The sequence below is a fragment of the Prenolepis imparis genome, unplaced genomic scaffold (assembly GCF_030444845.1).
Source record: "Prenolepis imparis isolate NDT839.2.m4 unplaced genomic scaffold, iyPreImpa1.0 SCAF_11, whole genome shotgun sequence".
NCBI lineage: Eukaryota > Metazoa > Arthropoda > Insecta > Hymenoptera > Formicidae > Prenolepis > Prenolepis imparis.
In genome coordinates this window covers 9,950,971-9,965,081 of record NW_028141169.1, presented here as the reverse complement: position 1 = coordinate 9,965,081, position 14,111 = coordinate 9,950,971, and the positions used below count along the sequence as shown (strand labels likewise).

The 14,111-nt window shown below is 31.9% G+C and overlaps 1 protein-coding gene across 1 annotated transcript; it reads left to right on the top strand.

Moving 5' to 3' along the window:
- Window positions 1-3,229: 3,229 nt before the first annotated feature.
- On the top strand, window positions 3,230-13,958 carry Mnd (L-type amino acid transporter minidiscs). Its single transcript, XM_083050551.1, has 8 exons — window positions 3,230-4,873; window positions 8,624-8,842; window positions 9,049-9,319; window positions 9,517-9,640; window positions 10,146-10,346; window positions 11,819-11,968; window positions 12,091-12,268; window positions 12,357-13,958. Exons 1-8 carry the CDS (start codon window positions 4,606-4,608, stop codon window positions 12,416-12,418), a joined length of 1,473 nt encoding a protein of 490 aa, XP_082906677.1. The 5' UTR covers window positions 3,230-4,605; the 3' UTR covers window positions 12,419-13,958.
- Window positions 13,959-14,111: the final 153 nt, after the last annotated feature.

Below are 14,111 nucleotides of genomic sequence, written 5' to 3'. Positions count from 1 at the left end.
CACTTTCAGTAGGTGGCGGCGTCTTGCGACGAGTACGCAAAAACTTTCGAATTAAATAGATTTATAAATTGTAGAGAAATGTGGAGAAGACAGAGAAAATAAGTGATAACATAAATGTATAGTATAAAAAGCAGTATAATTTATATAATTGTCAATCCAGCATCGAAACTAAAGCCGCGAGTTATTATATGTCGTGTATATTGTATATATTATATAGTACATATACATTTTTGTGATTTATTTATTTTGAAGAACAGATCGACACACATAACAACGTACAAAATGGCTGCGAAAGCAAAGAACGGAATGAATAACGCAGAGGTATGTAAATAAATTAATGAAATAGCAAATTTGAAGAATTAACACACAAATTGATTACATATAAAGAAACTCTGAATAATTAATATGATATAGATACTTCATGTCTAATTAGGTTATGTTAATTATTTACAAGACGAACGATTTATCAGAATTTTTGGTACAACAATAATATCAGTTGCAAGTGTTCAGTACTATCATCAATTATGTAATGTTTCTCAACGAAATGTGAGTGCATTTTATTGTTGCTATCATGATAACGAGAATCTAATCTCCGTCTTGTATAACTGATTTATAACACTCGAAATTGAATTGCTTGCAAATTGTTGTAAGGGAGAAAGAGAGATTTGCTATCTACTTGTTGTCCGCAATTTATTCCGCCGATTTGAAAAGAATAATTAAGATGATTTTAATCAGAGTGTCGGATCGTCGTGCTGGCGTCAAAATTTATTTTTATATCGCCACGGGAACTCGTGGCGCGAGGATTAGAAAGGGGAGAAACGTACGCTCAAAGGCGGAAGCCTGTCACGCAGTGACACTCAAACAACGGATTCCTCTGGGAACGGTCAAATTAATAAATTCGTATAATTGCATTTACATTCAATTTTTTCAAAAAAAGAAATAGAGAAAATTCGCTAAGTTCCATACTCAGTAAATATTTATTCACTCTACATCGATTGAAAAAATTAATTTTTCTTCCATTTTTGTAGTTAATGATATAAAAAAAATCTGCTCTCTCATGTATAGTTTTATATAAAAAAATCGATAGAAGTTATATATTATTTACAAAGAAGTTGTACGGCAAAATTCAGCATAAGTTAAATATCTGAGGCTTAAAAGCGATATGTCTATCTTATTATCTATAAATCTTTCATTAATTTCTTAGTGTGTGGAAGAAATGTGAGCTTATGAAAAACAGCTAATTTCAAATTCTAATGAAGTTGCAAGTATTAAGCATTGGAATTGCACATTGCATTGTTACGTGCGATTAAGGCATGCAGTTCGTATAGTTTCAGATAAAATATAATGTGTATGCGTACATAATCTTCCTTATAAATTTGCATTTTTATTCTGCCTGTAGAATAAAATACGTGCAGAACTTACATGGACAAAAAATAAACTGCGGTAAAATGGCAATAAGAGATCACAAAAAGCTTAACTTAATAATGAAAAATATAGGTACAATTGTTCAAATGTTTTTTATAAAAAAGGAAAAGAAATAGATTAGAAAAAAGACAGAAATGTATAGCAATATTAAAGTCAGCTTATTTGTGTTTAAATTTAGCAAAAGTGTCGAGAAAAGTTTTAAACAAATTCAAAACATATAGACAAACGCGACGAGAGAAGCTTTGTCACTGACTGATTCAATTGTCACGGCGATTCGCGCTCGTATTTAAGTAACATTTACACGCGGTCACGCACACCAATATATTGCGTGTAAATGATAATGCGATGATAATGACGAGAAGGTTGTGCGGCACTGACGAAACGGACGGACGTGCGTTGTCATTGGCGTAGAAAAAATCTGTTGCTGCAGCTGAATACATTATTTATATTGTAGGTCTCATTAGTATGCCTGTCTTAAAATTTCCTTGAAAAACTTCGCGATAGTCTTGAAAAAAAATAAGTTAAAAATAAGTTTTTTACAATAGTAACATTTGTGCAATATTTGTCCACGTGAAGTCCTCAATTATTATCGCGACAAACATTCTCTTTCAATCGATTTTTTTTTTTTTTTTTTTTTTTTTTTTTTTTTTTTAAGATGTGTTCGGCCGCATTTTTTTTTCTTCGATACAGGTTTTCGCGAAAAGGAACTTTGTCGACGAAAAATAATTTTCCAGTAATACAACTCGCTAATATAATATTTATATATTAATGTAATTTAATTAATTATTAATATATATTAATTATAATTATGTGAATAATTATATTAATAATTATAATCATAATTATTAATATAACTATAATCATAATAATTAATATAACGTTTATATAATTTTTAATATTAAAAATCTTCGATATCTACGAGACAAGAATTGATTTTTGCGATTATTTCATAGCTGCGTGTGCGCCAATGTCGAGAGGGTGATGCGTGCTCTCCGCGAGCGAAAGAGCAAGGGGTTCGCTCGGACGTAACACTCTTCTTTAGTATCGCACTACAACTGCAGTATTGCACACGCATCGCGTCAATCATGTCTTTTCACGAGAGAGCATGATCCTTTCCTCGTGGCGAGGCGCGCCGCGAACTCGCCATCTGCCCGATGATGATGATGATCGCCGGCGAGATGCTGCGCGCCGGGAAAATCTGCCGGCACTTTTTGCGCTCGAGAAATCGCCGCGCGAATACTTCTGCGATCGGTGATCCGGTGACGAAAACAATCGATTAATGTCGCAGGAAAAGAAGAGAACCTTCGTCATGAAATGTCACGTTTACAGTATACCGATTACACACGGCGTATTTAATATAGTGTTACGACACGTTATTCGTAAAGCCATTAGGGTTGCAAAATAAGTATAACTTGTAACGAGAGACTCTCCTGAGCGGAAACTTGATCGCGACTTTTTCTGCAAGTTTGTAGTAATACAATATAGTATTAATCAACTCGGTAATTAAGCCGTGAATTAAGATTTCGATTTACAGAAAAAATTGAAGGGAGATTCAAATATATATATAAGAAAATATCCTACTTTTGAGATAATTTTCAGTCGTATCGTTGTCAAAATTTTTAATTTTTTTTTATTATTAAAAAAAAGAATTGATCGAAATCGAAATCTGCTACTTATTTATGTTTTTTCTATACGTATAAGATATATTAATCGTCATGAACTTCCGCGAGTTAGAACGTTTAGCCATATCGTTGTGATAAACCGATAAACGCTGTGATAACAAGCCTATCAATATTAATATCGTGTTTTTTCTATACGTATATAAGATATATTAATCGTCATGAACTTCCGCGAGCTAGAATTCTTATAGCCACATCGGTGTGATAAACCGATAAACGCTGTGATAACAAGCAAGATTGTTATAATATCATGAAATAGTCGATTAATAATTCTGTGAGGCACATCGCGTAGATTGTTGAAAAAAGGAAACTAGCAAGAACCGATGTATGATATATAGTTATCAATATCTGTGTATTCTGTCAATATTTGGTCAAGAATTTCTGTTCGGTATTATCGCTCCTATTTTCTTTTATTTTTTTACCTTTATTCGTATCACGTTTCGCAGTATGCGTTATAGTTTTCGCAGGTGTGCATTTTCGGTATATCTGACGCAACACGGATCTGGGACCCGTAAGACCTAGGTGTGCACAATGGCGTAGACACGGAAGACACGTGATTAAATTTGAATAAAAGTGCTTATAATGTATCCAACCTTCTGTGCGTCAAATGATTTTTCTGAAGAAAAAAAACACTTCGTCTCTACATAGTTTCAAACTACGAAAATTTACATTTGACGTGAGAATCCGTCGACTTTTATTATTATTTATCATCTTTCTCTTTAAGTGACCCATTCAACGTGAATGTGTTTGCCAAAAGAGGAAATAATCTAAATTACAAGTTCCGACGTTAATACTTTTACTTGCTCATCGCATTTTTAAAAGGAAAAGAAGAAGGCTGACAAAGAAGGACGAGTTATAATTAAATATTCTCTACTTTCGTCGCATATTTCCCGTGTTAATTTGGACCTAAGGACCAAAGAGAAAAGAAGGAGACTTAAGGGTGCGGAGTTTGCAAAGTTTTGGAGCCGATGCCGGTGCTATATGCTCCGAAAAAAACTCTATTTCGGTGCGCTCGTGTCCGCGCCACTGGACGCGCACTACTGCGAGCGTCGCGTCAGTTCGATCGCCGACAGAGGATCGTGAGGAGGGTAGAGGCAGTGGTGAGTGCGTATACCACGCAAACGCGAGCGCGTGGAGGAGAGCGCGCAGTGAAATAGCGAGAACGTCCGGCTTCATCGGCAGTGCGTGCGTGGACCGGCGCGACGCGGCAGTTTCGTTGACACGTGTGTGCGTCAACAATTTTCTTCCCGCCACGTGCCGAAGGAACGCGTGCTGCTCTTCTCCCAATTTTTTTTTTTTTCACCGCCGTTTTTTCTTCGTCCTTGGACTCGGTCATCGGCTTTCCGTCCCGCTTTCGTCCACGTGTACGGTGATGCTCACGCGGCAATTCCCATTAATTTCGTCGCTCCGGAATCGCACACAGTCGCGCGGAAACGCGTGTGACATTCGAGCGCGCCAATTTTCGGGGAGCGTAGATACGTAGGTAGAGACGCGCGAGGAGATGCCAGACAAGGTAGCCCCGGCGGAGAAGACGGTCCCGCGGCCCGTGGCCACGGGGCCCGACAACAGCGGCGAGGGTATTAAGCTGCAGAAGGAGTTGGGACTGTGGGACGGCGTGGCGATCATCGTCGGCATCATCGTCGGCGCCGGTATCTTCGTGTCGCCCAAGGGTGTGCTCCTGAACAGCGGCAGCGTCGGTCAGGCCCTCATCGTATGGATCTTCTCCGGGGTTCTGTCGCTCATCGGGGCTCTATGTTACGCCGAACTAGGTGAGTGAATGACGAAATTCTGTACAACGGTTACTGAAGGAGCTTCCCCTCGCTTCGAATTGGCGGGCTCGACAGGTGGTCCGAGAAACGGTATATATAACGTGTTCAGGTGAAAAACTTGATTTAAGAGAGAAAGAAAGGATGTCCCTTTCTTCTTTTTTATAAAAAATTAATATATAAAATATTATAGTCTGGTAAACATGTTTCTGTCGCGTAAACGTTTCTTGGCATGTGATTTTTTGCGTAAAAGTGCGTCCTTTCCCTGTCTCTTTTTCGAATTCTGTTTTTATTTTATCTATTTACGTAAAATATTTTAATATTTAAAAATGTATTTAATATTGAAATATTTTATTAATATTTGAAAATGTAAATATACATAGGATCGATAGATAGTATAATTTTTGGAAGAGTATATATGTATATATATTCTAAAAATTATATTATACTACATTATTATATAAAGAAAAAAGCAATTTAATAATTTAATATGACATATATTATGTTATACAAGACAATAGAATAAAATTGTGAAATTTCTTTAAATTATATATATGCCACCATATGTTCTCAATATATCATTAGTCTATCATCAGTGCAAATTAATAATGCAAAAATAACAATTTAAAAGTTTCTTGATAAGTTATAATTTTATTTTATTATTGTGTAAGTTGTTTTAATAGTTTTCCTATATAGTTATTTATATTTCTTTTTATTTCAAATGTTTTATAAGAACAAGAAAACTACACGTTTCAAATGTTTTATAAGAACAAGAAAATTTTCCGAATAACTCGTAATTTTATATAACACAATATTTTCTTTCTCAATTATATTTTCATTCTTCTTTGCTTTATATACATATATAAAGTATATTTTTGAATTAATTATATTTATAAATTGTATGTAATCTTTTTACAAATTTCCAATTTCCTTTTTACAATTTCTTGTTTTATAACTCGAAGTATGTATCTGCGAAAGGCACATAATTTGTGTTTATTTGTGTTTATTTGTTTTTTCCTTATTTGATGTCTCTTTGTTTGTACGCACGTGGCATTGTCGTCAACACTGCAATGTATATTGATAGAACGCGATATCTCGCAAGAGAGTCAGATGACTAACATCCTTGGGCATCAATGACCCGACCGAATGCAAATTTCGAACGGAATTGTTTTCTACAAGAAAAGAGAATCATGGAGAATAACGGCGTCCATGAAACATTGTCCAGATATTTTTATTACAAACATTTTTCATTCGAGGCAGATTTACAAAATTACGTCCCAGCTCGAAAAAAGTAGTTTTCATTCGTTTTTAAATTTTTATAGTCTTATTGTTAGAAGAATATATTTTAATTATATATACAAGTATTTTTTCTTGATAATTATAAATTATATAAATTTAATGTAAATTGGAATCATTTTTGTATTTTTGACAAAATTCTTTCGTTGACAATAAAGAATCTCTCAATGAAAGTTAATATCTTCGCGAAATATGATGATGATTTGTTTCTATTAATATTTCTCAGTCTCTTGCAATTAAAATCATAGCTTTACAATTTAAAATTTGATTTCTGTGTAGATCATTTATCCGCAGTTCACTGTTCGAATTTGTAACAAGTTAGCCATCACACGATTCATACAAATAATATATATATTTTTTTTTTTGTTCTTTATCTCGTAGTATTTTTATCTACTCATAAAAAATATCACGATTAGATTGTACATGTATTAATTTGTTATGTATTAAGAGCGTCTGTAAAAAGTAGTTATTAATCTTAATTATATAAATATTATTAAACATTATTTTATTTCCTTTTTATTTTACATATTTAAAAGGTTTTATAAGAACAAGGAAATTTTCTGAACAGCTTGTAATTTTACATAATATAATAGTTGTTTTCTAAATTTTTCTTTGTTTTATATATGTATACGAAAGTATATTTTTGAACTATATTTATAAATTGTGTGTAATCTTTTTACAAATATTATTTAATTATTTTAAAAGTCAAAATATCTATCTATGGAAGGCACAAATATCTTTTATTTGTTCTTATCTTATCTCTACTTGATATTTTTATGAAATAATTGTTTAACATTTACAGCCTGTCGAGCCTATATCTATACATTATATTTATTTTATATATATTTTTATATATATTATATATATAATTTTTATATATATTTATTTATTTTCAAAAATATATAAATTAATGTCTTGGTTATCTATTTATAGTAGGTTATCTATTTATTATAATTTTTTTAAATTGAACTTTAAGTCTTTAATCTTTACAGAGTATAATAGTCATTGATATGTAATATGCATTCAGAGATTCTTTTGTCTTAACAGTAATACGATGACGCATATAACAATAGTCCCGATATAAAAGACTGGTTACAAATTTGTCACATTGCGAAATATCAAAGTGTATCAAACGATGCTATAACTATATATCGATAACGTAATCATATGTTTCAAGATATTGTTTACATTGTATTCTTTATTGACTTTGTTTTCAACATCGAGTATGTGTTATCTCCAATAGTATTAATTATGAGTCTTCATGCTTCGAAAAAAATCCTCTTTTCGAGTATAGGGTGTCTTATATATACTTTCTTCTCGTGCAATATACATATACTATTACCTATTTAAGTTCGATTACACAGTTAATTAATCGTCACGTATAAAAACACGTGGAAAAGGTTCCATTGATAAATTGAGATTGAAGTGAGACGAATAAAAGCGTAATTACCTTGTAATAACGGGAAACGAACGTCGTCAAGTGTATAAATTGTAGCAAGCTCTTCGTGACAAACCCGATCATTAAATTTACGCTATTACAAGTCACGTCCACTGTTACCATTATCGCGTTATCGTTATCGCGTGTTTCAATTGAAGATTATGCTCAAAGTGTGCTCTTAAAATTAGAAAAGAAAATTGAATTGAGCATTGCAAGATATAACTAATTGTAAGATGTTTTATATATAACTATAAAAATCTTACTCTTTTATTTTGAAGAAAATAAGATCGACTGATTTTTGTAACTCTTGATCGAATGTACAAAAGATCTAAGAAAGAGAAGGAGAAAAAGAAAAAAAATAGAAAGTATAGGAGAACAGATATGCAAACTGTGGATTCGCCGATGACCAAAAAACCGCGATATCGCAAGAACCGCGAGATGGGCGGGAGCGTGTGATAAGACTGCATATATAATTATGCGGGACATGATTTGCAAGGAAACAGAATCTATTCATACAGATGCTGCATGTCCAGAGATGTGTGTAATAATTAATAATACAGCAGATCACGAGCGCGCGATTCGACCCAACCCAGCGACAATTAAACAACGTTACTGCAATTATCGATTTTTTTTCTTTTTTATTATTCAGATTAACGGCTTGTACGCTTCCTAAAAAACAAAAGAAAATGCAATATAAGCGATAAATAAGCGTACAAATAACGTGATGTTTAATGTTATCTTATAAAGATACAGATATATTACATTATACTCTTGTTGGACTAACTGTTATTGAGATTAGGAAAGTACGAATGCTTGATATATAGAATCTGATAAACGAATGAGAAATTTATATAAAGGCAAAATTATGACTAAAATACTTGTATACTAATATACTAATTATGATTTTATTATATATTTTCCACATTCCAATTTTCTCTCATTCCTAAACTCGTTTATATCTGCTAATTCAATTTATAATGAGAAAACATATAGATGATAGCTCTTTGCATTTATTACAGGTACGATGATTCCCAGGTCCGGTGGTGATTATGCGTACATCAGCGATGCTTTCGGACCTTTACCAGCATTCCTTTATCTTTGGGTGGCGTTATTTGTCCTGGTGCCAACGGGAAACGCTATCACGGCGCTCACGTTCGCGCAATACATCCTGCAACCTGCTTGGCCTGGATGCGAACCGCCTTATGAAGCGGTGCGACTCCTCGCTGCTGTCATCACGTGTAAGATGAATATTTTATTTTTATTATTAAATTTCTTCCCTTTAGGAGATTTTTTAGTTATCTTAAATAAGCAAAGTAAACGCGCGTTAGCAGAGACGATTTTTTAAATGGAAAAAGTATAAAAAATTAGAGAAAATTTAATGAAAAGGAAAACAAATTGTCATTATCAATGTAAAGCTTTTATAAGAATGAAAATTCGTTCGCAGGTCTGTTAACTGCCATCAATTGTTATAACGTCAAATGGGCGACCAGAGTGCAAGACTTCTTCACCGCCACCAAGATCTTTGCTCTGCTGATCATCGTCATAGCGGGTCTAGTATGGCTTTGTCAAGGACACACGGAGAACTTTCAACGTCCAATGGCTGGTACCAACACTCAGCCCGGTTACATCGCTCTAGCGATCTACTCCGGACTATTCTCTTATTCGGGCTGGAATTACCTCAACTTCGTAACGGAGGAACTCCAAGATCCTTACAAGTAATTGCGAGCTCTCCGTCTTATTTCTTCGTATGTCTCTGCTATAATTCTCGTGAAAGAAAAAAAGATAAAACAGATCAAATTGGTATCTATTTTGGCAGCAAATAGAACGTTAAAATTATATTATTAAAAATTTAAATATTATTTACAAAATTATAATATGAGGAATTAATATTCATATTAATTAATTTTTACAGAAATCTTCCGAAAGCTATTTGTATATCGTTGCCAGTGGTGACAATTATTTACGTTTTCGCGAACATCGCTTACTTCGTTGTACTCACACAGGACGAAATACTTGCATCGAATGCTGTCGCTGTTGTAAGTACGCGTTTACACATTAATAATTAGAACAATTGTAAAGTATAAAATTCACGCGATCACGTTTCGTTGCCAAGTGATTGCATTAATTTTGCATCACAAAGAGAATAATTCAGTTTTCATTATATAAAAAGATATATTGAGATGATATTAAGTTCTAAATATTAAAGAAAACAAATTTTTTTTTTAAATTAGAAAGTTTAATTCACGCAATTAACTTATATTAAATTATTTATAACAATATACACAGAAAATATATTTTAAGTGATAAAGATAGTATATGTGTGCAAGCGAATGTCTCCTCTATGCTTTCTATCAGCTTTCGATAAGAGACGTATTCCCGATAAAACCGATAAATTATTTATCATTATATTTATATCGTCAAATCGATCTAATACAACGTGAAAAAAATTACGCAATCTCGCGGCCGCGTTTTCGCTATAATCAAGATGTTGCTCTACTTTTGCTAACCCGGTATTAAATCGCAGCGAAAATTCCTTTTTAGACCTTCGGCGATAAATTGCTGGGCGTTATGTCGTGGATCATGCCATTCTTCGTGGCGTGTTCGACTTTCGGAGCATTGAATGGCGCGATCTTTGCATCGTCCAGGTTGTTCTTTGTCGGCGCCCGAAACGGACACCTCCCCACTGCCATTTCTTTGATTAATGTCCGCAACTTGACGCCGATGCCATCCCTAATCTTCCTCGTAAGTATCGCGTTTTTCGTTAAATTAAAATCAAAATGTGAAAAAAAGGACAGATTGCAAAGTAATAACTGAATAAAATTATTAATAATTTGATTTCGAGTTTAAATAATTTTTGACAGATAAAAAATCGAGGAAAATGCGAATAAACGTCGCGAACAACTTGTACGCATGTAATTTTATGATAATTTTATAACCGGCTCTCCTTGAAAGTCAATTCCGAATGGTGAACGGAACTTTTCTCTATCGTTTTAATTATCCGCCAATATAATCGAACAATCTAATACATTTTTTATTTCATTAATAGTTATCGCCGAATAACTCATTACTTCTGCAATGCATTCCTTCAGCGATAACAGAATAGAATGTTAAAAATTTTACGCATGACAATTATCATATCGCGATTGAGCCAACGATTTAATGTGAAATTTATTTGTTTGGGTTCTTATCACGCTGTGTAGCATTTGTACGTTCATAGAATAAATTTATCAAACCTCCAAATAATTCGATCATCTTACGAGAAATTATTTATATAATTTATTCAATATTTTTATTATACAAACCTTTCTTTAGCTGCAATATGTGGTTTATTTATACTTTGGAAATCTTTTTAAACCCTTCTCAATGAAAACATTCATAAAATCATGTCTTTTTAGATAATTGCGCAGCTAAAAGAAAATAATTGAGAAGAAAATATTAAAGAAATTATTAATTATTAATTAAATATTCGACGGTACATTTTTAATGAATTTTTAATTCTGTGTGTTACGTGCGATAATTTAATTCGTTCAATTATCGAAAATAGAATTAATTGATGTTTATAAATCAAGCACCGCGAAATTACATTAAAGCTGGCCTCTTAATAATATAAGCCAGTCAAATCAACGCGACGCATGCAACAGTATGTAGTCCGGCATCTTAAACTTTAAACTCTGTAATTCGTTTGAAAGCGATAAATTAATCCTTTCATGTCGCGATCTCTTTGATGATCAGTAGCGGAAATCTCTTACGATTTTAATTCTTTTTTGCGAACGAATTATATATATATTTGTAATTGTGTTGTTAATTATCTTATCTTCTAATTAGAACTTATTACTTAATTGTAACGCATATTTAATATATTAATTATTTTTCTAATGTTTTAGGTCGTTAGCTTTTGAAATATTGAGCGTAAATTATTTAAGACCAAGTATTAAAAAATTATTTAAAAATATCATTTATCATAGCGTCAATCTTTTTGCTGAGGAAAAAGTCCGACTTAAAATTGATTGAAAAATTTGTAGATGAGGAAAAGTATACGCAATTTATACGTATACATATTATGATATATTTACATATGATCGCGAAAATTATTTTAAATTTTAATCTAACATCTCGCGAGACATTCGTGATTGATTTTGAAAACGTCAATACGCTCGCAAAACAAATTTGTTATTCTTGAACTTCAATTCTGAGCATTAAACTATAATTTCTAGTGCGTCATCACCCTGGTGCTCCTCATCATAAAGGATGTCTACGTGCTGATAAATTATGTCAGCTTCGTTGAGGCTCTATTCACCACGCTTTCCGTGTCTGGTCTGTTGTGGCTACGTTACAAAAAGCCTGATCTCCATCGCCCCATAAAAGTACGCACAACTTTGCCAGGATTTTCAAAGGAAATCCAATCACAGTTTATATATATTTGTCTATTTTTCTTCCTTTATTATAAAATAAAATTTTATTTCACATTTTTATATATTTTTTCTAGGTTTTTATACTTCTACCAATCATCTTCTTCATAATTTGCGTATTTCTGGTCATTTTTCCGTGCTACGTTTCACCATGGGAGGTGGGCGTAGGCATAATCATAATCCTGTCTGGAATTCCCATGTATTGGATCTTCATCGATTGGAAAGCGAAGCCCGCGTGGCTTGTGAATGGATCCCGTAAGTCGTATTCAAACTTTGGAAGCTTGTTAAAGCCATGTTCATATTTACGTATAATTAATACTGTCATGATATTATATATTTGCAGATAATTTCAACATGGCGTGTGCCAAACTGTTCATGTGTGTACAAGAAGATAAGACCGAATAAAGTATATGAAAATAGTTGTAATTATTGCCAAAAATTACGAATTATGGTGCCTGGATTCGAGAATGCGGTTCGAACATGCGTCGTACTTTTTTAGGTAAGTAAACTAGAATTATAATCGTGATCATAATGTCAATTATACAACGTCGAACTTTAACAGCCGCATTATTATGTAAGTATTATCGAGACAATGCGCGGATGTGAATGATACAGCACGATCGCCGATGTAGATTTGTAATTTTTATATTTTATATATTCGCATAATATAAATTATAATTTTTATATATTTGCAATTGTAGTATCTTATATCATATTTATCTTATCGCTTTGTGTGCCTGAAACGACATTGTTAGTTTTGGTGCATAAATTATATTCGAGTGTCAATTAGCTACGTCTACGTCGAGAATTTCGATATTTCATACACGTTTAAAATATTTATTTTAAACGCGCTCTATACTTTTGTTTACCATTTTGAAGTACATAGGCATAATAATAATATATAGAAATATAATTATGCACAAAGTATAATAATATAGAGAAATTTAGAAAAATTATTGAATTGTTTAAAAAAATTAATATAATTTCAGTAAGAAGTTTTGTTTTGAAAATTATTATGTCAATTTTTACATTTTATTTATTTGCGGAGATGAGGACTGTCAGCATGTGGTATTTATATCTCAATTTAGAGATGATACTGATTTCAATCCCCGAATTGTACATATAATGTAATCTCTTAAAATAATGTAAACTCTTTGTATACTATATATGCAAAAGTCTACAATTCCGAATTATACATAAGTATATAGTTATAACTTATAGTTATAAAATATAGTTATATTAGAAACTTACAGTTATTAACTATATACATAAGTATATAGCTATGAAAATAAAAATATGCAGAGTATATAAAGAAATCTGCTTTGATTGTACATATGCAGCGTTTATATATAATTTTGAAAATTGTTTGTCAATTATTAGAAATTTAATATTACACTAAACTTTTAGACATATCTTTGAAGATCATTTTCATTATTATACACAAGTATTATAGAGAGTGTTCACTCAAAAACATCAATTTTTTCAGTGGAAAAAATATTATAAAGATTTTTCTTATTTTAAAATCTAAAAATTTATCTTTTCTATATTTTGAATGAATTATCTTGTATATGATAATGATGTATTAATTGATCATTAATGCATTCACAGTTCATTAATCCTGATATAAAATATAAATTATATTAATTTTATATATATATATATATATATATATATGTGTCAATAATATAAAACTAAAAATATTAGGGATGACAAAAGTAAAGTTTGAAAAAGGAACAAAATATTTATATTGTGACTGTGAATAATTATCATTTACGCATATATATTATTCTAATCGAATAACTGCTCAAGTACCGATAGGATCTTAGTGATGAAATAAAGTACATTCGAGAATAATTGATTGAGTGTGCCTTGTATGCAAGCAGATTACATTTTCTGTAAAACAGAAGACAATAGAATATTGTACAAAATATGTTAAGGATTAAATTATTTCAATCATTGTAATAAATATGAAAACAATATACATTTTAAAGGAGATTTTATAGAAATATAATAACGATTTTTTAATATAGCAACTTTATTCCAACAATTTTGATAAAACGGTGTTTGTGAAAATCGTTTTAAAGTATAATAACATGCA

Coding starts and splice junctions, on each gene's coding strand:
- Mnd (XM_083050551.1), top strand. CDS start 4,606: ATGCCAGACAAGGTAGCCCCGGCGGAGAAGACGGTCCCGCGGCCCGTG. Junction 4,874..8,623: donor TCTATGTTACGCCGAACTAG/GTGAGTGAATGA, acceptor CATTTATTACAG/GTACGATGATTCCCAGGTCC. Junction 8,843..9,048: donor CCTCGCTGCTGTCATCACGT/GTAAGATGAATA, acceptor ATTCGTTCGCAG/GTCTGTTAACTGCCATCAAT.